This window comes from Hylobates moloch, unplaced genomic scaffold (assembly GCF_009828535.3).
Source record: "Hylobates moloch isolate HMO894 unplaced genomic scaffold, HMol_V3 SCAFFOLD_20, whole genome shotgun sequence".
In the NCBI taxonomy this organism is placed as follows: Eukaryota; Metazoa; Chordata; class Mammalia; order Primates; family Hylobatidae; genus Hylobates; species Hylobates moloch.
Window position 1 is genome coordinate 28,575,376 of NW_026652295.1, and position 27,577 is coordinate 28,602,952.

Sequence of the window (27,577 nt, forward strand, 5' to 3'; positions counted from 1 at the left end):
TTTAATTTGGTAAATATTTATTAATCAAGTACCCCATTCTAGGGTCTGTGCTAAGTGTCAGGGGTTGGTAGAGCCAGAAGTATAAAATCAACTTAAGACAGTTGGGAAAGATCTCCCTTTGGAGTAAGGAAGTTGAATCTGTACACAATGAAAGGAAACAAGGTAAAAGGCGCGAAGTCCATGACCATGACGAGGGCTGTGAGAACTGTAAATAGGGAATTTGGGCAGTCCCGGCTGATTCTGAATAAAAGTCCGGAAGGGCGTTACTTTCGGGTCTCGGCCTGTGTGTCCCCAGCCCTTGGTTGTCCCCTCCGCAGGGAGGTGAAGGCTGTTTATGTAATCGGCGGCGCCTTGAGGGCGACTGGGGGAACTGGATGGGGGAGCCTGGCCAGGGCTGACTGAGCGCCCCTGGAATCCGTGCTCCGGGCGTTGGCTCACTCCCGCCCCGACACCTGGGCCCGCCCTCCCGCTGCGCAGCCACGCGCCGGGCAGCAGGGTGGTCGGGCGGGCGACTCCCCAAGCCTCCTGCAACACCGCCCTCTCCCTACCGGAGCGAGGCGGCAGGAAAAGCCTAGAGACGCCCGGTCCCATCCGCCTACCCAGTCCCCAGCCGGGCTGAAGGGAGGAAGAGGAAGGAACTCATAATCATCCCAAACTGGCTCAAATCGTGGGTTTTACTGTCCAGAGGTCATTTCGTCTCTGCGTTTCCAACCTCCTCGCGCTTTTACTTTTTTGGGCTCACTCAGGAAACTGGAGCAGTCCTTCTCTGGGTTTAACCTCAGTCCCTCACATGGCAACACTAGGAATGATCAAGACTTTTGTTGCGGGTAGTGGTGATGTGGGTTTGAGAGGAGGATGCATCTGGACGTGGGATTAATTTTGGTTTCTGAGTATTATGAAGAACTAGAAAAGTTTTGCGTATGTCGGTTTTCAGGATGGGGTTCAGATGGGTCAAAGCCCTGTGCAGGGCCACAGGGGCTGCACGAGGTAAGATGGAGGAAGAGACAGAGGGACAAGCCGGGGTCAGTGGTCCAGTCCCCTGCGTCCGTCTTAACCAAGATGCAGCTGGATGCTTGCGCGTGGCAGCTTTTTCAACCACCTGTTGATAGACGTTTGTTTTCCAGTCTTATCCTGTTACCAACTGTGCTGCAAAGAACAGCCTTGTGTATAGCCTTTTAGTGTATTTGAGCCTTTCTTTTCGACCCAGGCATATTGTAAGGAGAGAGGAACTGAGAGATAGAAGGAATATTTAAAGCAGGGCCAGAGAAATCAGGACTGGATCAGGAGGAAGCCCGAAGGGTGTAACCTTCCCATAGGGCTGCTGGAAGCCTAGCTTCAACCCCTCCAGCTGCAGCACATCCCAAAGTGGGGTTGTGGGGGCGAGAAGCGAGTGAGGAGGAGATGCAGAGGAAGGCGAAGAACAACTCTAGCGACCCAAGGTGATCCGGGTGCCGGAAAACAGATGCTGGAAAAAGGAGATCTGCCCCGGAAAGGAGGCATGGAAAGTGTAGATGTGGGTGCTCGAGGTGGCGTCGTAGAAGACTACCTCTCCGCCCTAGTAATCCACGCGGACGCCCACTTTGTTCGGACAGACCGGGAGATCCTCCCGGGAACCGCTCTCGGTGAGCGCCTGGCACTGGGAGCCGGTGCTGTACAGCTCCTCCAAGCCGGTCAAGGGCTCCACCTCCAAGAAGCCCCGCCTAGGAACCGGCGCCAAGGCCACGCCCAGCACGCAGGCCCCGCCCCCGGGCCCTTGGAGCTCCGCCTCCCAGAAGCCGCTGCCGGAGCAAATGCCCAGCGAGCCCAGCACTCAGCGGAACCGGTAGAAGAGTCGGGGGTCGCCCGGCTTCTGCGAACCGCCCTAGGATGCGAGGTCCAGCGTCACTATCTCATCCTGGAAAAGTATGAGATCCGGGTGGGCCGAGGCTGCGTCCAGTGTCACAGGGGCTGTATGAAGATGAGGAGAAAGAGGTGGCCAACCCCGGGCCAAGTTGTCCAAACCCCATACCTTCCTCTGATACCCCCGTCCCACCCCCCGCCCCGCTCAATGCAGCCAGAGAGGCTTTCTCTTCCCAGTCACAGCCTTTGTGGTCCCCAGAGAAGTCTCAGGCCCGGCCCCGCCTCCTGCTCCTCAAAGTTAATCCCTAAATTTCACAATGTGTTGTTCTGTGGGCGCAGAGAGAAGTTCCTCATTGGTGGTGGTGGTGAGATCATTTCAACACCCGAAGATGAGACCATCTCTTCCTTGTCCATTTCCCGCGGCCCCTAATTCCCATGTCTAAGACAAGCATTGAGTCTAGTATAAGAGGTGTCGAGGCTCAGACTTTCTGAGGGCCAGTAATTTTCTAAAGCGGAGTTCCTCAAACACAGGGATGAGTGAAGTGTTGGAATACAAAAGGAGGAATAGTCATCCCCCGCCACACACACACCTTTACTAGGATTCCACGTTCAGTCACAGTTTATTAAAGTTAGAACTGTCTCCATCCACCCACTACAGAGGCTTGCGTGGTGGTTCCAGTCTGCTAAATATTTCAGAATGGGGACCTCATTCTATCTACTGATTTATCAAATCTCATTAATTAATTTCCCTTGCTGATATGAGGGGTTGGGAGAGAAGGGGGACGTGGGAATGTAAGGAAGAGCGAGAGTGGTCGGGCTCATGGGGTTTGATGGACTGTGACCCAGGCTGGCGTTGCTCATCTCTGGACTTCACTCCTGGCTGAACAGTTGCCCTCGGTAAACAGCTGTTTAAAGAGTGCGGGGACTGCTGCAGGGACTTCCTTTTTCCACTAGGCGGCACCACAGCCAAAGTGATAAGAAGTCAAGCGTGAGGCGGATGGCTGGAGATTGTCTTTTCCCCTCCTTTTGCTCAAGAACTCGTCCATTCCTTCTCCAACTCTCTTCACCACCACCCCCGCCCCCATCTCCACTCTCAGTAGCCGGAACCCTCCCCTTCTCCACTCCTTCGACCCAATTCCACTAACTCAAGAACCGTGGTCGCTCTCAGCCACTCACTCAGCGCCACTCTATGCTCCGAAGTCAGTGTAGCACCACCGCTCCCCGTGTTCTCTGAGCTGGCTTGGCTTGAAGGAACCTCACAAAACCAAGCCCGGATCGCTGTCAGCCGCTCACTCAGCGCCGCATGGAGCTCCTCGAACAGCGCAGCGCCAAATATCTTCGTGTCCTGCGAGCTGGCTCCTTGACCAGAAATCTCAGCATAAGAGGCCAGGAGACATACTGGAAAAGTGACTTTCCCAGCAGAGGAGGCCCGAAACAGGGAGTGGGATGGGGCTGAGGAGTGGTGATTTGGTGGCCCCGATGTAGTTTTTCTGCCGCCTTTGCGGGAGAAGGAAAGGCCCACCCGGATCAGCGGGAGCACTTCAGCAGCAATCCTGCCAGCCAGCACAGCTGAGCTCTACATACAGCAGGAGGGATAGAGGTGAAATTCAAGAAAGTACACCTGAACAAGTTGGAGCGCCCTCTATTTCCTGGCGGAGGTGCAATTTGGGGAGGAAATGAGGAAATGGAATAAATGAATTCATTCATTTATTCATTTATTCCATTTGGTGGAATTGGGTGGATACAGCATTTTGATCACCTGTAGACTTAGAGGTCCCTTAGTATTCAGAGACAGGACTCTTACCTGGAGAAGATGACCTGGGCTCTGAGGTTTTGTTGATTTTATGATTATTTTTCTGTAACAAGCCCCCTAAGAATTGGGGAGAGAAAACCAATTTGGTCTTCATAACCAGAAGCTGCAAACTAAAAACAAAAACAAGCACCCTGCTATCATCAATCAGAACAGCCAGTTGTTCTCAGTGGGGACCATTCCCCACCCAGGGGGAAGTGTGGAAACCTTTCAGGTTGTCTCAGTGACAAGAGGGGGGTTCTCTACTGGCTTATAGGGCTTTCTGGGGCCTGGGATGCTAAGCATTTAACAGGGCAAAAGTCATGGAGCATAAAAAAGATGGCGTTTCTAAACACCAGTAGCTCCTTTCGTGGAGAAATGCTGGTGGAATAGGATCCCTAAATCCTGCTCTCTGGCTTTGGAATGCATTCTGTATCTGTAGTTTCTGGCTTTGGAGAAATGAGTTCTAATTCTGTCTCTTTCACTTAGTAATCATATGACCTGGCTAACTTACCTCCCCTCCCGGAAGCTATGTGGACCTCACTGTAAGTTGCAGATAATAACACCTACCTTGGAGGATAGTTGTGGGGTTTTGAAATATTAGATGTGCACATAGTGGTCCTTTAAGAAACGGTACTTCTACTGTTATTATCTTAGGTGGCAGAACCATAGCTAATGACTTTAGCACAGGCTGTTATTACAGTGGGTCTCCATCCCCTGAGCTGTCCTGACCTCACACCCAGAGGAGTTTGCCCCGAAACCTGGTGCCCTGTAGAGGAGCAAATACTACAGAGGTGGAGCTGCCTCCTTCTTGTCCCACTTTTTCCTCTTTGTCTCTAGGAGTGAAGAAATACATTTGTAATTTTCTATTACTTCTGAATACTTCAAAGTTTGGGATTAGTGACTGTTTTGTGAGTTACCCGAGTTTTAAAATAATAAAACAACCATGTGCCTGTTCTCTCAATTGGCTGAGGAATGGGCATTCACTTATATCTGGCCTTCATGTAATCATAGAGACACAATTCTTCCCCTTTTCTCATTTTCCCCAAATGGCAGGAGCAACCAACCATCATTTCTCACTTACAGCTCTTCATGTCATTTTTATTCATGCTTTTGAAGAATCTGGTTTCATCTTTTTTCCTATCAGCCTGGAGGTGGTCTGGGGAATAAAGAATGGGATGAAATGGTGAGAGTCCAGAGGGGTTGAGCAAAGAACTCAGTATCACACAGCAAGGCACTAATTTGAAATGCCTGGGAGAAGTAGAAGCTGCATTTGTCTCTCATATTCTTATTGGACCAGGAAGGTATGAAACCCTTGAGAGATGCCGTTTCTGCTTTCCTGTGGTGGCTGCCTAGCCCAGCACTGTCCAGTATGAATGATGAATGTAATCTGAGTCACAAATGTGAGCCACTTACATATTTTTAAATTTTCTAGTAGTCACATTTAAAAAGTAGAAAGAAACTAGTAAAATTAACTTTAATTATATATTTTATTTAACTCAATATTCTTAAAATAATGTTATTTCAACATGTATTATAAAAATTATTGCTATCTTTTACAGTCTCTTTTTACACTCGATCTTGTGAAATTAATGATTCTTCACATATAGCATGTTTGAATTTGGACTAGCTACATTTCAAGTGCCTGTCAGCACATGTGGCTAGCAGCTACTAAATTGGACAGTGCAGAGCTAGCCCCTTTCTCACTGCCTGACAAAGGTAGGTGCTCAGGACAAAGAGTGCCTTGAGGCCTCACCCTTTAGCTTCAGAAGGCCTACTGTGGGGCTAACCACCCAGGAGCCAGGTGGGGCAAGGGGGGGCCCCACTCTCCTAAAGCCTGGATGGCAGTCCTGCCCTCTTTCCCGTGAAAGAGGGCTTGAGAGGGGGAACGAAGACACAGCTCCTGCAAGGGGAAGCCGAGTGCCTTCATGTCCCAGTCCATCCCTGCCGGGAGAGACTCTTTTTGCAGGTAGAGGATGAGCCCAGAAGTTGGGGACAATGGCCCATTCCTGGCCTAGATTTCCTGTAGGGGTGCTGGACTGAGTGAAGAGCTATAGGGTGGAGCCCCTAGATGGGGAGTTACTTCTGGCCCCAGCACCCTTCCGCCAGTGTCCTGCCACCCCAAGACAGCACGAGACAGCCTGGGGCTAGGTAGTGGGACAAGCGTGGGCAGCTTCCCTGAGAGCCACCAGCCCAGTCATGGGGACTGCTCAGGGGAGACTCGGGGGCCCTCTTAGGAGGGGTCTGCAAACCTAGAGCATAGGAAACACTGCCTGGGAGCACTTCACCTACAAGGGCCTTTAGCCGCTTCAGGGCCCAGCCACACCCTTCTCCATGTACGCGTTCCAGACCCAGTCACCCCGAGCAGGGAGAACCAACCCTCATAATAAGAACTGTGGAGATTGGACCTGTAGTATAAGTAGACTCTCTACCACCTCCTGTATTTCCTGGGCTTTAATAGGGCCAGGTGGCCATTATGCCTTCTTCTTTGGGGTAAAAAAAAATAAAAATAAGAGAGGAAAAAAAAAGAAGGAAATAGGGCCAGGTGGGAGTTGGTGGACTGTGTGTGTGTGAGTTTGTGTATGTGAAAGTGGGAGAGAAAAGGGGGATACAGAGCAGACCACACCGGTCTCCCCAACTCCAAACCTGATGAAGTGGAAAGGGCTGGGCTCCTTTATTGAAATTCCAAACTAGAACCAAACTATTCTTGACCTGAAGAGCCCATAAAGGTGCTGGATCGGGCCGGGCGTAGTGGCTCACGCCTGTAATCCCAGCACTTTGGGAGGCTGAGGCGGGTGGATCACAAGGTCAGCAGTTCGAGACCAGCCTGACCAACATGGTGAAACCCCGTCTCTACTAAAAATACAAAAAAACTAGCTGGGCGTGGTGGTGTGCGCCTGTAACCCCAGCGACTTGGGAAGCTGAGGCAGGAGAATCGCTTGAAACCAGAAGGCAGAGGTTGCAGTGAGCCGAGATTGCGCCACTGCACTCTATCCTGGGCAATAAGAGCAAAACTCCATCAAAAATAAATAAATAAATAAACAAATAAATAAATAAAGTTGCTGGATGGGCTGAGATCATGCCCAGTGGGATGGGAGGAGCTGGACAAAGCAGAGCAGTTACTGGACAGAAGAAAAGCTCAGACAACAAATTAAGAACAAAACAAAACATGCTTCCCTGTTTATGTCTGCCGAGTGGAGATTCCTGGCTGAATGGGTGGAGATCGTGGGGCATTGCCCTGGTCCTCCTTTTCCGTAGTCCCAAGGGGAAGTGTTTGTGTATGGGGGGCTGGGGGTTGGGGTGGGGGAGGTGGGTGTGGAACTCCAGGTGATAATTTCAGAAGATTCCATCTAGCTGTCTTTATGCCCACCTTAGACCAACACAGTCTTCACAGTAAGGGAAGTCCTTACAAATATCAACCCTTCTTCCTAGTTGCAAACACAGACAGGTTAATGAAAAATATCTGGACGAACATCTAAAACCCAAGTCATCCACTACTGTTCTGCTGATTTCTGTTTCCCTGTAAGGCTGGAAGAGGTTTCTCCCCAGAATGTCACTGATTTTGAATTTATTTTCTCTTCTTCTATAGGCAGCAGGAGACACTAGTGTGCACCAGAGAAGGAGAAGCCAGAGATGACAGTCCCTGCCTGAGGCCATCTCTGGTCCACCAGACAACTCAGCACCAACTTCCTAACAGCCACTGCTCTAGGCCAGGTGTCCACGTGGGGAATAGGTCCAGGCCCTCTATGGCTCTCGCAGGAGTCAGGGAGGCAGATAAATAACGTATCACAAAGACAGAATGTAAGAAATGCCTGGGAGGAGGCATACTGATGCATGGAAAGTACTCAGCCAGGAGCCTGGCACTAGAAGGGCCCAGGGATTGTCCACATGTATGAGTCACAGTTCCATTTCAGTGGAGTGAGCAGGGAGAGAATCTCCTAGAAGTAGGTGAATAGAGAAAATACAGCCTCTTCCTTACCTTTGAATTTTTTCAGGCTCCCTGTGATGGAGTCATGTCTTGACTTTGCTTCACTGAGTTTTTTCTCCAGTTCCAGAGGAATAGGGGTTGGGTTGAGAAACTGAAACTCTCCACTCCTAGGAAGATGTGGTTGAGCTGGTTGGTGAGATCAGGAGATGAGGTGTGGGAGAAGGAGGATCTGAGACATGGGATTGAGAAATGAGGGGATGAAGACCTAGGGGTAGAACTGAGAGCGGTGTCTCACGCCTGTAATCCCAGCACTTTGGGAGGCCAAGGCGGGTGGATCACCTGAGGTCAGGAGTTCGAGACTAGCCTGGCCAACACGGTAAAACCCGGTCTCTACTAAAAATACAAAAATTAGCCAGGCTTGGTGGCAAGTGCCTGTAGTCTCAGCTACTTGGGAGGCTGAGGCAGGAGAATCACTTGAACCTGGGAGACAAAAGTTGCAGTGAGCTGAGATTGTGCCACTGCACTCCAGCCTGAGCAACAAGAGCAAAAGCTCCAACTCAAAAAAAAAAAAAAAAAGACCTGGGGGTTAAGGGATAGTGAGCTAGGAGTCAGAAAGCCAGGGCTAGGGATATGGGGCAGGAGTGAGGTAGGGCATAGGGAGATATGGAAATGAAGATGGGAGATGGAGACAGAGAGGAGAGAAAAAAACAGGGTCAGGGAAATAGAGTAGGGGACCCAGGAGCTATTCAGTTGAGCAAGGGGGCATTCAGGAAATAGTAGAATCTGTGCTGAAGAAGGAGGAAGTCTGAGAAAACAGTCGGTTTCTTTAACAACCAACCACATGCTAATAATATGGTTGGCATAGGCCTTCCCTGGCTGCAGCCTAAATGTGTGAATGCAAAATTAGAGGTGGGTGGGTATTTCTGAGAGAGGAATGTTGACCGCATTTGGATATATGTTGAGAATTGTATGTGGATGAATCAGTAGGCAAAATGCATTTGGGGTGGCCCATCATACCTGCACAAGACGACTTTGATATCCTAGAAGAGAAAGAGAAACAGCACAGCCTCAGCACTTGGCTGATTCCCAGGGGCCAAGGAGGAGGTACAGAGCCTGCTGGGTGTGGGGCAGAGCCAGAGGAGTAAGAACCCCTCCAAGTCTCTCTTACCCCATCCTCCTCCCCTCTTCCCACCACGGAGGGCTTCTCCAAGAAGCACTGCTCTGCCAGTAAGCAGAAAAGTGTTTTGACCTCAAGAAGAACTGAGTGAAGAAGAGAAGGGTGAGATTTAGAAGATGAATTTGGCTCTGAGACTGAACAGGGGAGCCCTGCTAGCCAGGGCAGGAGAAAGGCTAGAATGGCTTTGCATGATCTTTCTTAAAATAAATAAATAGGTTTTTGAACCTGTGGGAGAATAGATGACTTGAGGAGGGATCATCTCAGCTTGTTTTAAGCACCAGCTAGACCTGCACTGTCCAATATGGTAGCCACCAACCACATGTGGCTACTGAACATTGGAAATTGTGGCTAGTGTGACAAAGAACTGAATTTTTAATTTGATTTTTACTAATTCAAATTTAAATTAAAAATAGGCCGGGCGCGGTGGCTCACGCTTGTAATCCCAGCACTTTGGGAGGCCGAGGCGGGCGGATCACGAGGTCAGGAGATCGAGACCACGGTGAAACCCCGTCTCTACTAAAAGTACAAAAAATTAGCCGGGCGTGGTGGCGGGCGCCTGTAGTCCCAGCTACTCGGAGAGGCTGAGGCAGGAGAATGGCGTGAACCTGGGAGGTGGAGCTTGCAGTGAGCCGAGATCGCGCCACTGCACTCCAGCCTGGGTGACAGAGCGAGACTCCGTCTCAAAAAAAAAAAAAAAAAAAATAGAGGCCGGGCATGGTGGTTCACGCCTGTAATCCCAGCACTTTGGGAGGCTGAGATGGGCAGATCACCTGAGGTCAGGAGTTCGAGACCAGCCTGGCCAACATGGTAAAACCCCACGTCTGCTAAGAATACAAAAATTAGCCCGGGGTGGTGGTGGGGACCTGTAATCCCAGCTACTCGGGACTTGAGCCTAGGAGGCGGAAGTTGCAGAGAGCCAAAATCGCGCCACTGTACTCCAGCCTGGGCAACAGAGCAAGATTCCATTTCAAAAAATAAAATAAAATAAATAGAAGAAGGGTAAAGTACTTTTTCCATTAAACACAACTTTATTGATTTGGTAGGACTACATTTTACTTTAACAATCGACAATTTAGCATCCGAATTGAGATGTGCCAAAGTGAAAAATATACACACAATTTCAAAGACTCAGTGTAAAAAAAAAAAAAAACCACCACCAAAAACCCAGAATGTGAAATATCTCATTAATACTTTTAAAATATTCATTATAGGCTGAAAGGATAATATTTCAGATATATTGAGTTAAAATATTTTATTAAAATTAATTTCACTTTTATCATTTTAATGTGCCTAACTATAAAAATTTGTAATTCCGTATGTGGCTGAAATTACATTTCTAAATCACACGTGGCCAGAATTATATTTATGAATTACATATGTGGCTCACATTTTCATTCTAATACATGCGGCTCACATATTGCTATTGGACAGCACTGGGCTAGAGGTAGGATGGTTGGGGCGATCTCAGGTATTCTGCCAGTGGTCCATGCTCTGACCTGAGGACTAGAGATGGGCTGCTACCTCTCTGCAATTCTGCCCCCAAGGGACTCACCTCCAGCAGCTGCCTGGGTGGCATGTTCTGCTTGGTCTTCAGGGAATCAATGAGCTTCTTGAGATAGTTCAGCTGTGGCTCAGTGGAGGCAACATAGTGTTTCCCCGCTTCCATTCCCTCGTGACCCAGCCAGTAAATCCGTGACAGCAAGAAATTCTTCTCCTCCTCTAGGACTTGATGCAGGAGTTCAAATTCTGTGAGGATCCTTTGCTTCTCATGTTCTACCTGGTCCTAAGAAACAGGGACAGGCAGAGGATGAGAGGATGGCCTTGAAGGTCCTTCTAGCCCACTTTATTCAGCCATTAATTTTATTAAGTTTATATGGAATTCCCAACCACAGCAATGTGCCAGGGCAGACCCGAAAGAAAGGCAAGGAGAGGAGAACAAACTTTTAAAAGCACCTATTACATGCTCAGCTTTAAGAGAAATTATTAATTTATGGTTTACCACTTGCCTTCAAGGAACTGTCTAATACATTTCCAGAAGGCTTTTCAGTTTATAATCTTTCATATAGATTTTATTCCTTTCAAACACGCAGGAAAATAGGTAAGTGGGGTCACAATGTCTTCATTTTCCTTCTGTCTCTTTTTTTTTTTTTTTTTTTTTTTGAGACAGGCTCTCACTCTGTCACTCAGGCTGGAGTGCAGTGCACGATCACGGCTCACTGCAGCCTCATCCTCCCAGGCTCAAACAATACTTTCACCTCCCAGCCTCTCTAGTAGCTGGGACTACAGGCGTGTGCTACCACGCCCGGCTAGTTTTCTTTTTTTTTTTTAATTAAGAGGAGAGTCTCGCTGTGTCGCCCAGGCTGGTCTCAAACTCCTGGGCTCAAGTGATCCTCAGCCTCCCAGAGTGCTGTGATTACTGGCGTGAGGCACCGCGCCCGGCCAATGTCTTCATTTTCTAATTGGGGAATCCGTTGAGGGCGCAGCTCGGCCTTAAAAACCTGTTCTTGCGATTCTAAGACCAGCGCGGGTTTTCCGTGCCCCACCTTGTCTGCAGGTGGAGACTGAGCAGTCAGCCCGCTGTAATAGCGAGGCCGACGCGGGAGGTGATGCCGCCTGGCGGGTCAGGTGCTGAGGCGCAGAGGAGAGGACACGGCCCAACCCGCCATGCCAAGCCCTCTGTCCCAGTCTGTTCCTCTGGCGCTCTGTTCCGATCTGCGCCACTCTTTCTTTATCACTGGATCTTTTTCCGAGGGGTCAGTGTAATAGGCGATTCCAGGAGCTTTGGCAGAGATGTTTCTGCTTCCAGAGATCGTGGGATGGAGTTTTTCTTACCGTGAAGACATCGACCCTGTGTACACCTTGTGCCTTCACTTGTACTGTCTCCTTCTCCTTTTGCTGCAAGACTTGGATCTGCTCTTGAATCTGCCCCTGCGGAAAGAGGGCCGTTTGAACAGGCTGTGCCTGGAGATTTCTGGCCTCATAAAATCCTCCTGGTCTCTTAGGAGAGCTGGTGACACTCTCCAGGTGAGTCCTTGTGTAATATTAAGGACTCGCCTTTCTCAAGCTGGCGGGAAAGGGGTTGCTGGGAAGGGAGAAATCTGGAGCCTAAGTGACCTGAATGACCAGAACATAGTTATTTATGACTAACTAGGACTATGGATGGTGCTTTGGAATTATCAAAGAACTACAAACTTCCCTTCATCTGTCCTACCAACAACTTTAAGAGAGATGTTTTGTTTTTGCCATTTGAAAGGTGAGGTACCTGAGGCTCAGAGAGGTAAAGTGATTCCTTGCAGGTTGCACAGTAAACTCACAAGACTGGACTTGAGCCCAAACCTTCTGAGTCAAATTTTCACATCCTTTCCATTTTCCATTGCACCTTGATTTAGAGAGTCAGCAGTTCCCTAGATTCAGCTTTTTGAACCCACTGTGCCTGACTGCGAGCTGCCCATTCAAGCCCAAGGGGTGGGGGCAATGGGGTGCAAATCCTCAGTGGGAAGGTAGCAGTTTCCAGGGCCTCACTGAACTCCTGGGCTGATGGGGGAACAGGGAAGAAACCTCAAATGCCTACCTGATAATTCTGAGCAGCTTCTTCTATCAGGCTGACATTATGGGATTTGTGGTCCTTGGATTCACGACACACAAAACAGAGGAACTTCCCATCATCCTCGCAGAAATAATGGAGCATCTCCTGGTGCCTCGGGCATGTAGGCTCTTTCCTTTTGGACTGCACCTCAGAGGCTTGTAGAGCTTGGATTTTCTCCACCAGATTCCGCAACTGTGAGTTGAACCTGATTGCGTTCTTCCTTACGGAAGTTTTGCAGAGGGGACATTTGAAAAATCTACATGATGTTTCCTCAATCTGAGTGATGCATTTGAGGCAGAAATTATGCCCACAGTCGATGGTGACAGGTTTCTGCAGAATGTCCAGGCAGATGGGGCAGATCACTTCCTCTTGCAGTTTGTTCACAAACTGCCCACTGGCCATGACAGAACAACAGGGCTGTTTCAAGACTGTAGGAAGCTGTGCCAAGTCTGTAGGAGTCCCAGAGTCCACTGTGGATACTGTTTCTAGGAAAGGAGAAGGGAGTCAGACAAAGTGGAGGTCAGAGATTCTGCCAATTAGTTAGAAGAGCAGAGAGAGAGGAAAAGAAGAGGGAGAAAAAAGTAAAGAAATGATAGAAAAGGGTAAAATTTAGGATCTAAAAAATATTACAAAGAGAGGAAAACAGATGGGCACTCCTACCTTGCTACCTCTTGAGAACAAATGGATACTTTGAATGTGTAATAGGCTGCTTATAAAGTGAAATAAGTTGTCCTGAACTTTGGACTAAAGGTATGTTTGTGTGGTGGTTGACTAAGATCAGAATGACCGGGGCACAAAACACCACTTATGGGGGATTTCCCAATCAGCTCTGAGTAGGGAGTGGAGGGGTAGGTGGTGATGCCTACTGAAAGGTCACAGCCAGTTCACTGCAATGCTTTGGGCATCTTGTAGGCAAAGTTCAAGCCTTGGTAGAGCATCTGGAAAGTAAGGGAAGGGCAATTCTCTACCTCAGGTGCTTTGGCTCCTCACAGAATTTTGTGAAAATGTGGAGGTTATCATCACCTACCTTAGGGAATTTCCAGTCACGGGGTCAACCAACCACTCCCTAGTTCAGTAGGATAGGCAAGGAACTTCCTTTCTAAAAAGTTGTTATTTGTTTTTGCACTTTGCTCTTGCCCCTGGTGATCTTCTGCCTCCCCACAGCACCTGTAGTAGTCTGTCCTTTGTTGATTTTTTCTCTGTATGTCTCCAGTACGCTGGTGTCTCCGTGCCCATTCTTTGCTTTGCCAATTCTGTCTATATGTGCTTCTTCTTCCTTCTTGGTGCTTCTCTAATCCCTGACTTGCCTTCTCCTATGGCTTTTGTTATGACTAGGAATATATCAACCAGTGTCACATACATTCCCTTCTGTACATGCATGTCCTAACCTTCCCTCCTTGCCTCTTGTCTTAAGGAAAAGGGTGCTTCCTCCCTACCCCTTCTCTTGGTATGGCTTCCACCCTCACCTCCTCACTCTCCATTATCAGCCGTCTGTCCCCAGCAAGAAGTACACCATTAATTTTTATCTGATCTTAATCTTAGGTCAAAGGGCTTGTGGATGATTTTATAATAATAGCCAGAGTGATCATACACTCTGCTTTGCCTGGAACTATCCTGGGATTCACTTTGCCCTGGTGTAATTATTAATAGCACCTCCTTTCACTTTCAGAAATGTCCAGTTTGGACTATAAATTACATGGCTCCCCTTACAGCAACTGCTGTAAACCAAAGACTTTCAGAAATGTTATACCTCCAGACCTTTCTGTTTGTTTGCTTTAGGGTTAAATTAAAACAGCCTAACATCTGTAAATTGTTTTACTTATACTCCTAAACTGCTGGCCCCTAAAAGCAGAATTTAACTTTTGACAGGTTTTGTTTGACTGGCATGATGATTTAGAAAATAATGATAATGCAGATGCCTTTAGAGAGGGTGGCTATGTTCCCCACCACTCTCTGCTACCTCACATCTCCTCAGCCCTTGAAGGCATGTGACATTATAATCCTGATTTATAGATTTATTTTGCTTATATTACCTCATTTAAGTCTCACCTGTAAGAAATTATCTTTATCCTTTCTCAAACAAAGTAACTCAGTATTCCTCAGAATCACTTGGAAAACTTGTTAAAATTCAGATTTGCTGAACTCCAGCGGAGACTTTGTTTCAACAGGTCCTTGGTGGAGCCTGATGATTGACATCTTAAGCAAATTCTCTGGAGATGTCGATGCTCCTGATGGAGGCTCACACATTGATAACCCCTGGTTTAGAGACACTACTAATTGTTCCAGCTCATCCAGCTAATAAATGACAGATCTCAGACTTAATTCCAGGTTTCCTATTCCACATTAAGTCTTCTTTATTCTTTCTTGTTTCAGCATTAATGAAAACAAATAGTAATCTTCAAAAATGATAAACAAATATTTTAAAAGAACATTGGTATTTCAATGAAGCTGGGCAAGCCAGCAGAGAGAATGAAAATACTCATATGAACACCACTGGAGAGTTTCAAACAACTATCACCAAACAGGTACTGATGGCTTCATGAGGAAGGAAATTTAGACATAAAAAAGGAGAATCTATAGTGCTTCAAAGGTGCTTTACTCTCTCTGAATTATTATTGTTATCCTGGGTTATCCATCCACTGGACTGAATGGAGATATATATACATTTTTTTTCTTTCTTCTTTTTTTTTTTTTTTTTAGAGACAGAGTTTCACTATTATTGCCCAGACTGGGGTGCAATGGCATGATCTCGGTTCACTACAACCTCTGACTCCTAGGTTCAAGCGATTCTCCTGCCTCAGCCTCCCAAGTAGCTGGGATTATAGGCACCCACCACCACACCCAGCTAATTTTTTTGTATTTTTAATAGAGACGGGGTTTCACCACGTTGGCCAGGCTGGTCTTGAACTCCTGACCTCAGATGACCCACCTGCCTCAGCCTCCCGAAGTGCTGGGATTACAGTTGTGAGCCACTGTGCCCAGCCCTTGAATGGATATCTTAAACTCTTAGTAGGCTCAGTAGTCTGAAACCAAATGCCTCCAGTTTGCAAGGGCTAGGGTCTTGAGAGAGTTGATATTGTGTTAGTTCCAAAGGACTTCCAAGCCAATTCTGAGGCATAGAGTTTATAAAAACTAGCCATAGAACAGGAAATGATGCAGAGCTCTCATGCACATGAGACAGCTGTCACACACAAGAAAGCAGACACAGAGCCATGCAGCAGCCATGCACAGATCTGGAGGGGACCTGCCAAGACTAATGGGATGAGACACCTTATCAGAGGCCAGTGAAGGCTAGAGGCAGCTCAACTGTCAGACTAGACAGCCCCACAATGTTACATAAGCCTCCCTGCATCAGGATTCCAGCTACAGAAGCTTCCCCTGCCTCAGGATTCCCATTTCTGGGCCAATGTGAATTGGTAGAATGTCTATGGAGGAAAATAATGTGATATGTTTCAAAACTACAAATGCTCATTCCCTTTATCCCAGAAATTCCATCTCTGGGAATTTAGTCTACAGATATACTCACACATATAAATTTATTTTGGACTTTATGGTAACGTTTGCATTAGCAAAATATTAGAAAACAACCTAAATGTACATCAGTATGGAAATGTTTACATAAATTATAGCCCAGCTTTATAACGGAATAGAAATAAAAAAGAATCAGGGAGTTCTTTATTCACAAATGGAAAATATGGCCAAGATATGTTGTTATGTGAAAAAAGAAAAAAACAAATAATGCAGAAAAATGCGTGTACTATGCTACCGTTTGGGTAGAAAAAACATACTTATTTTCTTGAATATCCAAATAAGTTCTTTCTGGAAGGATAAGAATCTAATAACTAACAATGGCTGTCTCTAAGGAGAGGGACTGACTAGCCAGAGAACAGGGGTGGAAGAGAGGCTTTTCCCTGCATGACATATTACATTTTGTGAATTTTTAATTGTATAAATACATTAAGTTTTTTTCTTTTTTAGTACTTTTTACATTATGATTTTACAACATTAAATAGTAAATCAAAACATGGACAGAGAATGAAATGGGCATTTGCAGAGCAATAAAACCAATTAACCAATAAATGCCTGAAAACAGTAATCTTGAAAATGCACGCTGAACTCATTGGCTCATGCCTATAATTCCAGCACTCTGTGAGGCCAAGACAGGCAGACTTCTTGAGCGTAGGAGTTCAAGAGCAGCCTGGACAACATGGTGAAACCCTGTCTCTACAAAAAATACAAAAGTTAGCTGGGCATGGTGGGCACGCACCTATAGTCCCAGCTTCTTGGAAGGCTGATGCAGGAGGATTGCATGAACCTGGGAGATCGAGGCTGCAGTGAGCCGTGATCATGCCACTGCACTTTAGCCGCCCTACTGCACTCCAGCTTGGGTAACAGAGCAAGACCTTTTCTAAAAAAAAAGAAAGAAAGAGAGAGAGAGAGAGAGAAGGAAAGAAAGAAAGAAAGAAAGAAAGAAAGAAAGAAAGAAAGAAAGAAAGAGAAAAAAGAAAATGCCAATTAAAATAAAAGAAGATATCATTTTATATCTTAAGTCTGGAATATCAAATATAACCAAGGACATGGAGAAATAGGTAGTCCTATACCCTACTGGTGAGAGTATAAATTACAGTAATTTAAAAATATTTAGTAGAATTTAAATGGTGTACTTGCATTTCAAGGTTGTGTAATGATAATGATGATGATGAAAATACTACTACCAGTAAATAAAAGCTAACATTTCTTGAATGCTTACCATGTGCCAGGCACAGTCCCAAGCATTTTGCCTATTAACTCATTTATATAGGGAAGTATTATTATTCCCATTTTGAGGACAAGTCAATGGAGATCAAGAGAGATTAAGTAATTTGCCCCAAAGGTCATTCAGTAAGTAAATAGTGGAATGGGGGCTTGAACCCAGGTAGCCTCTAGAGCCTTCTTACACCCTGTATGATTCTGCCCCTCTAGAGAAAACCTTGCACATGTGCACTCAGAGATGCATGTAACAGTATTAATATCGGCCAGGCGCGGTGATTCACGCCTGTAATCCCAGCACTTTGGGAGGCCGAGGCGGGCGGATCACGAGGCCAGGAGATCAAGACCGTCCTGGCTAACCCGGTGAAACCCCATCTCTACTAACAATACAAAAAATTAGCCGGGAGTGTTGGCGGGCGCCTGTAGTCCCAGCTACTCGGGAGGCTGAGGCAGGAGAATGGCGGGAACCTGGGAGGCAGAGCTTGCAGTGGGCCAAGATTGCACCACTGCACTCCAGGCTGGGCGACAGGGAGATACTCTGTCACAAAAAAAAAAAAAAAAAAGCAAAATATTAAATAAATCCTGTATCAGGGTTTTTCAATGACAGCACTGTTGACATTTTAGGCTGGATAATTCTTTGGTGTGGGGTGGTCCTGTGCACTGTAGGATGTTTACCAGCATCCCTGGCCTCTACCACTAGATTCCAGTAGCACTCCTATCCCCCAGTTGTGACAAACAAAAATGTCTCCAAGCATGACCAAATATCCCTGGGGGACAAAACCTCTGGTGGAAAACCAGTGATCTGTATGCAGTCATATGGCTAGGTCTCAAAACAGTAATGAGTATGTGGTGATTTATATACACTTAGAAACACACAACACTTCATATACTTTGCAGTTTCCATATATGTGATAGAAGTTTAAACACAAGGCCTGAAAGGATACATACTAAATTTATGGCAGTGTTTGCTTCCGGGTGGAGAGAAAGAGAGAGAGAGGAATGGAACTAAGAAGAGAACTAAATGGACAGAGGGAATCTCAAATTTATCTGTAATATTTAATTTTTAAAAATTTGAGGCAAACATAGCAAAATGTTTGTATTTGTTAATTCTAGGTTGTGGTTTTAAGGTGCTTGGTATATGGTTTTCTATTATTTTCTATATTAAGTTTTTCCAAAATAAAATATTTTAGTTAAAACAGGAAAACTGTAGAAAATGAACAATGGATAGAAATAGAAATAGAAATTCAAAGGAATTCTAAAATAAATTCTAAAATTAAGAAAAAGTTCAACTCCTTCCCTACTACTCAGGAAAATACAAATAATGTGATACAAATACAAAAATGAGATAAACTTTTTACTCATCAGACTGGCAAAATTTTTCAAAAATGTCCAGAGCTGATGAGGATGTGGAAAAATGGGACTCTTCATATGTGGCTGGTTGGAGTGTGAATGGGCATTATCTTTTTCGAAAGCCTCAAGGCAAATGACTTAAAATGCATTTGAAGGGTCACTAGAAAGAATATTATAAGAAAAGTAAAATGCACACAGGATTTCAAAAGCGTTTTTAGGCTTCAAGATAAGTCAGGGACGGTGGGGTCGGAATGAAGTCAAGGGACAGCTTACACAGAGATACCCTATAGCCAGTCTCCCAACAAGAGAGCTAGATTTTATTTAGTTAAAAATAGAAATTAGAAACAGGAGGTAGTAAAAACATGGTTTCTTTCTCTTTCTTTCTTTGTTTTTCTTTCTCTTTCTTTCTTTCTTCTTTCCTCTCTCTCTCTTTCTTTCTTTCTTCCTTCCTTCTTTCCTTTCTTTCTTTTTTTTCAAGACAGTTTTGCTTTGGTTGCCCAGGCTAGAGTGCAATGGTGCGATCTCAGCTCACTGCAACCTCCGCCTCCCAGGTTCAAGCGATTCTCCTGCCTCAGCCTCCCAAGTAGCTGGGATTACAGGGCTGTGCCACCATGCCCGGCTAATTTTTGTATTTTTAGTAGAGACAGGGTTTCACCATGTTGATCAGGCTGGTGTTGGAACTCCTGACCTCCAGTGATCAGCCCGCCTCGGCCTCCCAAAGTGCTGGGATTACAGGCATGAGTCACGGCACTTAGCCGTAAAAACAGTTCTGTTTAAAATACCAGAATGATTAAAATGTTTGCTTTCTGTTTGCATGTATATCATCCCATTAAAAATAAGTTTAAAGTTTTCTATAGAGATTATATACATGCAAACAGAAAGAAAAAAAAATAGGAGGGCCATCAAAATAAATGGAGCAACAAATGTCAGTTTATATATAGCAGTCAATATAACATTGGGCTGAATTGCTCAACCAAAGGATCAGCCATGAGATTAAAAACCCCAACAAAATGTAAAGCTTCCTTTCTTCCTTAGAGAAACCCATTAAAACATAGAAGCATAAATCCAGAGATAGTTTAAGGGCTGCTGTGCCAGTGCAAATGGAAGAACCTCATGACGGTCTCACTCCTCTCCCTCTGCCAGGAGAAACTGCAGTCCTCCTAACACTGCAACTCCAACTTAGGAGCAAGGGCAGAGGGAAGAAGCTGAAAAGGCCTGGCCTTCACTTGACTCAGTTATCTAGATTATTTAAATTATGGGATTGTCCTGTGGAATGGTTAATTTTATATGTCAACTTGGCTAGGCTGCGGTACCCTGTTATTTGCTATGGTTATGCTGCTTCTACAATAAATGACATCAGAGAAAAGTGGTTCAGAGAAAAGTGGTTCAGAGAAAAGTGGCAAGAAGAAATAAAAATATGCTTGGGTTTGAGGATCTAAGTGCCCCTATCAGAACACATCAGACTATGTAATATTCTTGTACCACAGAAGTACCCTGTCCAGAGCCTAACACAGAGCTCTTGGTAACTCACTCTGGGAACCACATTTTAATAAAGGTACCCGCAACTGGGCTGCCTTGAGAGAGGGCACTTGGATGGCAAGCAGCTTTGAAATCTCATTTCAGGAGGCATGAGGAGGATCTGGTTGGCCCTGAGAGACTCAGGAGTACAGAGTGCTGCCTTCCAGATGCGGGGAGGTTTGTGGTGGATGTCTGTCTCTCCCACGGTCTCAACACTTCTATGCAGATTTCTGTGGGCTGAATTGTGTCCCTCTCACCCACTGCTCCAAACTTGTATGATGAAGCCCTAACTCCAAGAACCTCAAAATGTGACTATATTTGGAAATAAGGCCTTTGAAAGTTGATTAAATTGTTGACAAAGAGTCAAACTCTGTAAAATATTCAAAGAGATGTATTTTGAGTCAAATATGGGTGACCATGGCCCATGACACAGCCCTCAGGAGATCCTGAGAACATGTGCCTGAGGTGGTTAGGGCACAGCCTGGTTTCATACATACATTTTTGGGAGACATGAAACTGCAATCAAGTACATTTAAGATGTACATTGGTTAGGTTCAGAAAGGCAGGACGACTCAAAGTAGGGGGCTTCCAGGTTATAGGTAGATTTAAACATTTTCTGGTTGACGGTTGAGTTTATCTAAAGACCTGGGATCAATGGAAAGGAAATGTCTGGGCTGAGATAAAGAATTATGGAGAGAAAAGTTCTTTTTTTTTTTTTTTTTTTTTTTGAGACGAGGTCTCACTGTCACCCAGACTGGAGTGCAATGGCACGATCTCGACTCACTGCAACCTCTGCCTCCCAGGTTCCAGCCATTCTCCTGCCTCAGCCTCCCAAGTAGCTGGGATTACAGGCATGCACCACCTTGCCTGGCTAATTTTTTGTATTTTTAGTGGAGATGGGATTTCTCCATGTTGGTCAGGCTGGTCTCGAACTCCTGACCTCAGGTGATCTGTCTGCCTCGGCCTCCCAAAGTGCTGGGATTACAGGCGTGAGCCACTGCACCCGGCCCAAAGTTCTTAATGTGCAGAGGAAGACTTCAGGTAGCAGGCTTCAGAGAGAATAGATTGTAAATGTTTTTTATTAGACTCAAAAAGGGTGCCAGACTCTTGATTATCTCCTGGACCTGAAAAAAAAGAGAAAAGGGGATTCTCTATAGCATTTAGATTTTTCCCCCATAAGAGATGACTTCGCAGGGCAATTTCAAGATATGGCAAGGAAATATATTTGGGGTTAAAATATTTTGATTTCTTTCCTTATTTGTTATGTAATGTTATGCCAGAGCCAGTGTGGAAAGTAGGCCACATTATATAGGGTCAAATAAAACCCCTCTGATGAGACTTTACGGTTTGTAGGGCGTAACTCCCCAGGCCCCTTAGGTAGAAATTTGGGCAAGAGAAGGAAAAAGGTCAGAGTTTAGTCCTCAGAGTTAAAATAAGCCCATAAGAGTGGACCTTTGTCTAATCTGACTGGCGTCTTCATAAGAAGAGGAGATTTGGACACACAGAGAGGCACCAGGGATGCTCCACGTGAGGAAAGACCTTGTGAGGACTCAGTGAGTACACGGCCATCTGTAAGCCAAGGAGAGAGTCCTCACAAGCAACAACCTTGATCTTGGACTTTCAGCCTCCAGAACGTTGAGAAAATAAATTGCTGTTGCTAGAGCCACCCAGCCTGTGGTACTTTGTTATGGAGGTCCTGGCAAAAGAATACACAGATGAACTCCCATATCACCGCAGAGCCCACTTTCCATCCCCACAACCCCAGATCTGAGTTTCCAGCTCTTCACAAGGGGTCTCCCAACGCTTACACCTCCTACTGGATGGAGCAGTGCTCATCTCCTCTTCCCTCTATTGCAAACTTCAGTGCAGGCACTCCACAGTCCTGCAGCTGCAATGTGAGCCAGTTTAGCCCCTCTGCACTGTATGTGGGCAATATACACCAAAATTATTTTAAAATGCACCTAAGACCTTTTGGCCCAGTAGTTTCATGTCTAAAAATTTTCCCTAAGTGAAGCCATCCTCACAGGGTCAGCAATAATTCTGGACAGAAATATAGTTATAATTAAGCCTTAATCAGGCTGCACTTTGAGTCACTTCCTTGAAACCAAAAGTCGTGTAACACTAGATACTGACCAGTCATATCCCCATTGTTGCTATAGGTAGGATTTCTGACATAAGAATCAGCCAAGGCAGAAGGATTGCTTGAAGCCAGGAGTTCGAGACCAGCCTGGGCAACAAAGCAAGATCCCATCTCTACAAAAAAAAAATTATGAATTAAAAAAAATTTTTTTAAAGAATTGCTTAAGCAGATCCTGAATTTTAGCAGAACAGCTGATGACAACTAGTTTAAGACCTCCACAAAGGAACTGTTTTCTCAGCTTGATAATACAGCTTCTTCATCTCCTTGTCCCATGACTTCACCCTGCACTCTTCAGCCAATCACTTTGGCCCACTCCAAAATCTTTAAAATCTCTAGCTCCAAATTCTTTGGAGAGATGGATTTGAAGTTCCCTTCTATGTCCTCATTTGGTGGCCCAATGATTAAATCTCTTTCTCTGCTGCAACCAGGTTTCAGCTTACTGACTCTCTGTGCCTGTTGGGCAACAAATCTATTATGGTTACATAAGGAAATAATCAAAAGCATACATAGTCAGAGAAAAGAAACCAGAAGGATAACTTATTTGTTTATTACAATGGATTCTTATTGCCATGTGTCAGGCATAATTCTAGGCACTTGTATTACAGTGAATGAAGTAGACAGAAGCCCCACCCACTGAGAGCCAGGCAGTAAATCAGCTAACCGAATGAATCATACATTAGGAGGAAATATTTTTTTTTCACATTAAAGTTCTAAGGAGAAAATAAAAATTATGGAGGAAAAAATAAAGAAGAAAGGGGGTATGAAGAGCAGTCGATATGGTTCCAGTTTTCAATAGAGCTAACAAAATGGGCCTGAGAAGGTGAAAACTGTCATCAACGTGCAGGCAGTTAACAGCAAGTTGCCAACAGTTGTTATTGCTTGTTGGTGAAATTATGGGTAATTATATTCTTTTATACTTTTCTGTACTTTCCAAATATAGTACAATTAACATACTTGCTTTTACAATTTAAAAAAATCCCACAATAAATGTTACTTAAAAAAAAACCTGACACCTTCAATTGGTCCCCATTTTCTACAGAATAAAGTCTAACTCCTACTCCATGGGCCTCTTGCCTTTCATCTAAACTTATCTTTCTTTCCTTGACTGCCTTTTCTAGTCGGCCTTATACCCTGTGACCCAGATTTGCCAAATAGGGTTGTCAGATTTAGCAAATGAAAGTACAGGACACTCAGTTAAATATGAACTTCAGATAAACAATGAATAATGCAATATTTGAGACACACTAAAAAATTACTTGTTGTACATCTGAAATTCAAGTTTAACTGAGCATCATATGTTTTTCCTGGCAATGTGACAAGTGATCTTCCTTCTCCTGTGCTGGAATAATCTCTTTTCCATCTTTCCAAATTTTTCCAGCTGATCAGAGTGTGGGAGAAGGGATGGATGTGGGTGGGAATGAGAGATAAGCCTGCCTATCAACTCCTGTATTTAATATAAGATATTCCTAGGGGCCAGGTGCAGTGGCTCACACCTGTAATCCCAGCACTTTGGGAGGCCGAGGTGGGAGGATCACCTGAGCTCAGGGGTTGAAGACCAGCTTGGCCAACATGGTGAAACCTTGTCTCTACTAAAATACAAAAATTAGCTGGACGTGGTGGTGCATGCCTGTAGTCCCAGTTACTCAGGAAGCTGAGGCAGGAGAATCACTTGAACCCGGGAGGCAGAGGTTGCAGTGAGCTGAGATAGCGCCACTGCACTCCAGCCTGGAGACAGAGTGAGACTCCTTACCAAAAAAAAAAAAAAAAGATATTCCTGGGGAGAGGTTGGGTGGTGGAGGGTGGGGGAACAAGGGTGGGGCATTGTAAAAACATCGTAAAAGGGCTCATTTTTTGATCTTGAATTATGACTTTCCTATAGAAAAAAATTGCACCTTTAATTGGAGAACAATGGCCCAGGTGTCAGGTATCGGTGAAAGTCCAAAGTTCTCTTCAGAAAAGAACTCTATTTTAGTTATACAGAACATTTATTCAAATCTTCCACTATTTATGTAAAATATCCTTAGTCAACGTTTTTAACCCAAGAGTGTTTTTAAAAATTGCTTTTTAAAAAATAAAAAACTTTTAAAATATTGAACCATTTATGGGGGCTTTAAAAACAGACAGCTTTTGTTCAAAATGAGGATGCCTCTCCTTCCATTTGTCTGAGCTAGCCTTTGCCCCCATGACCCCCTACTCCGTTTATTAGCTCCACAGAGACCTGACAGCACCTTAAAGTTGATCCCTGAGTCAGACTGGTCCTGTCTCAAGGTCAGCTCACATCTGAAATCAAGCCTCTGCTGAGTCTGTGGAGTAGAAGGCTGATACTCCCTTCTCTACTGCAAGACAGCAGTGTGCTCTGGCCCACAGTGGGCGCAGAACTGCTGGGCCCAGGCTGCCAGAAACTTCTGGGCTGGCATCCAGCTGCTCCAATGCACAAAGCCAGCTAACGTGGGCCAACCATGCCAGTGAGTTCACATTATAGATGGATGGGAAGCAGTGGGATTCAGTACCCAGGGGTAGCAGTCTAATCCCTCCCAAAGCCAAATTCTAGAAAAATTTTCTACTTAAGATTGTGAAAATAAAAGCTCTTACCCATGACCATGGTTTTTCATCTTGACACCCTCAGCACTTACCATGGTTCCTGGCACAAAACAGCTAATTTTTCAGTTGCCATACTAAATAGCCATTTTATACAGGCTCTCTATATTCCAATGACAACAATCTTTAGGCAACATTGTTAAGTGACAGAACAGTGTTTAGTATGCAAAACTTTGCTTAATAAAAGGGAGAAATACAAATATATATAGTTGTATTTAATTTCTATTTGCATAAAGAAACATTGAAAGGATACACAGAAAACCAATAAAAGTTGTACCGGCGGGCCAGGGACAGGGGGTAGTGGTAGATGGAATGAATGAAGAAGGGCAAGGTGGTCACAGTCCTACTTAATCTATACCTTTTAATATATTATTTTTTGAGCCAAGTGAATGTATAACCCTTTAAGTTACATAGTTAAAATCATCTACTTTTGGTTATATAATTTTGTAGTAGCAAAAAACTGAACTGAAAAATAGGAAGCTATTCGCTCTGTTTCTCTCTGTGGTCACATAGCCTCTCATGTTTAATTCTTTCTAGGCTCACAGATTGACCAACACAGCCACCATACTTGAGTTTCCATGACTTTATAACTCTAGTTCCCATCACTGTCTCAGTCTAGATTTCCTTTTCCCCAAAATAATCTGCTATGTCACTTGCTATAATTTCTAGCTCTCTGCCAAATGTTGCACGCATGGCTTTTATCCTTTTGAAGATAGCATACACATTGTTATACAGTCTATGCCCAATAACCCCAGAGTCTGGAAGCACCGTGGGTCTGATTCTGTTGTCTGGTTTTTTTGTTTGTTTGTTTGTTTGTTTTTTTCTTTTCTTTTTGAGACAAGGTCTGGCTCTACAGCCCAGGCTGGAGTACAGTGGCATGATCTCAGCTCATTGCAACCTCTGCTTCCCAGGCGCAAGCCGTCCATCCACTTTGGCCACCCTAGTAGCTGGGACTACAGGTGTGCACCACCACGCCTGGCTAACTTTTGCATTTTTTGTAGAGACAGAGTTTCACCATGTTGTGCAGGCTGGTCTCGAACTCATGAGCTCAAGTAATCCCCCAGCCTCAGCCCCCCGAAGTGCTGGGATGACAGGCATGAGCCACCGCACCCGGCCTGTTTCTGCTTTTCTTATGGCAATCTCACCTCTCTGGGGCTTGATTATTTTTGCTTGTTTGCTAGATGCATTTGAGGCCTAGGATGCTGTTATCTTCTTCCCAGAATGATTGTTTTTGACACTAGCAGTTTAGAGTCACTTTGAACAAGTTCAATGGTTACTTGAGATTTTCTGGGCTTGGGACACCATTTCTACTCCCTTTAAGCCTTTAAAGGCTGCCAAAAATGCAGCTTGGATTCTTAAACTCTCTTCAGCAAATGCTCCCAGTACAGAAGCAACCCCAGTTGCAGGCTCACCCCCATGTTCCTTTCCTTTCCCAAATTTTGGCCCAGCAATTCCTCACTAACCTTTGAATATTTAAGTAAGATACTTAAAAATATTTTACCCAGCATTTTTAGTTGTCTTCAAATGGAGGCTTAGTCTGAATTACTCAGTCCATTAATGGAAGCAGAAGCCCTTCTGATGCAGGCCTTAATTTTTCAGTAGTTTGCTCTTCTCAGGGCCTTAGCTTTCAGAAAGATTCTCTTTTCTGTAGTAGTAAAGTCTGTATAAAGTCTGCATGGACTTTTCTTGCATACACACATTGCCGCATCACCTCTAGTCAGGGCTGGAAGAGAACCTTGCATTTTACAACGTTCTAATATTTCAGAAGAGCTGGAGTCAGAGCAGTCCTCTTCACTGGGCTCAGAAACAAAAAGCCTGCTTGTGCATATATTCAGGCTGGGACCTCCAAAATGTAGACACCTAAGTGCTCCAGCTTTGAGAATTCTAGCTTTAGTGTGACAACGGCATAAGGAGTTGCCCTATGGCGTAAAGGCCCCTGTGAGGTCTCAGTTTGCAGACCAGGATGTGACAAGGAGATTGGAGCTGCAGTCAGCTCTAGAGGCCGAAAGAGGAGCCAAACAGCAAACAGAGGTGCCAAATGCTGCCTTGGAAATCTGTAAGCCAGCTAAGAGTTCCGCAGTCTCAACTAAACAAAACTTTTTTATTCCGTTGGTTTGGGGTGTACTGTTCTTCGAGCTTTTGCCAACTGAATTGGTCTGTGGTGTCTTGAAAGATTGGGGGTCTGCACGGAAAAAGCTTGGAGGCCAGTTCTCTGAGGCTGCCTTTGTTGCAGGAAATAAAATGTAAATCTTTCCAGAGCCACAGTACTAGCATTTGGAGACCACTCTCAGGGGCCTTTGGGCTTATGACTTTCGGGGCTCTGGTCCTCTGTTTCCCTATCGGTAGAATGGAGACGGCTACTCTGTGAGAAGCCCGAGGAGCGCAGGACCCAAGTGAGGAGCCGGCAACCTGAAGTCCGCAGGCTGAGGAGGGATCCGAAGGAGGCGGTGTGGGGACTGGAGAGGACCGCCTTGGGGTGGGAAGAGGACAGCCCGGCACTGGCTACGGGCCCTGGTGCTGTGATGGGCTTCGTGCGCAGAGAGGCCTGACAGCCTCTGCATCAGTGACCGGGCGAAGAGTGGGGCAGCTCGGACGGCGGTTGGGGAACGTTAGGGAGGTTGGGGCGCGGACCACGGGGTGAGCGCCCAGGAACGCCGGACGCGCGCCCTCACGCCCGGATGACTGGCGGCGTTTTAGAAAGGCTGTATTTGAAAAGCAACCGATTGGGGTGAAGGTGGGGGGAGCGGAATCCTGATTATACTGTCCCAATTTCAGTTGAGGTGGGCTTTTAAAAGAAATCCCAACTCACACATTCGATCAGGTTAGTTACAAGAAAGGCTGGGAGGAGGTGGGGCTGGAAACACCCGAGGGCCCAGATGTCAGTTGGCAACGGTTTTCTGCAA

The 27,577-nt window shown here is 45.4% G+C and overlaps 2 protein-coding genes and 1 long non-coding RNA gene across 8 annotated transcripts in view; 2 read left to right on the plus strand and 1 right to left on the minus strand.

Moving 5' to 3' along the window:
• Positions 1 to 27,555, minus strand: TRIM31 (tripartite motif containing 31). Of its 4 annotated transcripts, none has more exons than XM_058432137.1 (10): positions 26,176 to 27,555; positions 12,305 to 12,804; positions 11,566 to 11,661; positions 10,286 to 10,516; positions 8,574 to 8,596; positions 7,608 to 7,723; positions 4,713 to 4,787; positions 3,644 to 3,709; positions 3,016 to 3,198; positions 1 to 1,947 (listed from the first exon to the last, which is right to left on the minus strand). In XM_058432137.1, exons 1-10 carry the CDS (start codon positions 26,180 to 26,182, stop codon positions 1,862 to 1,864), a joined length of 1,383 nt encoding a protein of 460 aa, XP_058288120.1. In that variant the 5' UTR covers positions 26,183 to 27,555; the 3' UTR covers positions 1 to 1,861. The 4 variants fall into 4 exon arrangements, with proteins under 4 accessions (XP_058288120.1, XP_031996797.2, XP_058288122.1 ...); XM_032140906.2 differs by having other exon boundaries at positions 3,016 to 3,336; XM_058432139.1 differs by lacking the exon at positions 26,176 to 27,555 and adding an exon at positions 14,369 to 14,492.
• LOC116460072 (uncharacterized) lies at positions 4,785 to 14,641 on the plus strand. The gene is made up of 4 exons (XR_004245719.1): positions 4,785 to 4,932; positions 7,218 to 7,342; positions 11,636 to 11,757; positions 14,488 to 14,641. It is a non-coding gene; the product is annotated as an uncharacterized LOC116460072 (long non-coding RNA).
• Positions 27,367 to 27,577, plus strand: part of TRIM40 (tripartite motif containing 40) — a 22,315-nt gene continuing 22,104 nt past the window's right edge. For 2 of the 3 annotated variants that reach the window (XM_058432141.1, XM_032140917.2), the window contains exon 1: positions 27,367 to 27,495. The gene's annotated coding sequence lies outside the window, so the exon portion shown is untranslated. The remainder of the gene's footprint in view (positions 27,496 to 27,577) is intronic. The other variant, XM_058432142.1, reaches the window with a different exon arrangement.

Bases quoted from the DNA above. Each gene is read 5' to 3' on its own strand.
- TRIM31 (XM_032140906.2), bottom strand. The intron at 8,597-10,285 runs GTGAGTCCCTTG...TTTCTCTTCTAG, and splicing joins CACCCAGGCAGCTGCTGGAG to GATATCAAAGTCGTCTTGTG. The intron at 4,788-7,607 runs GTAAGGAAGAGG...TTTATTCCCCAG, and splicing joins GAGCCTGAAAAAATTCAAAG to ACCACCTCCAGGCTGATAGG.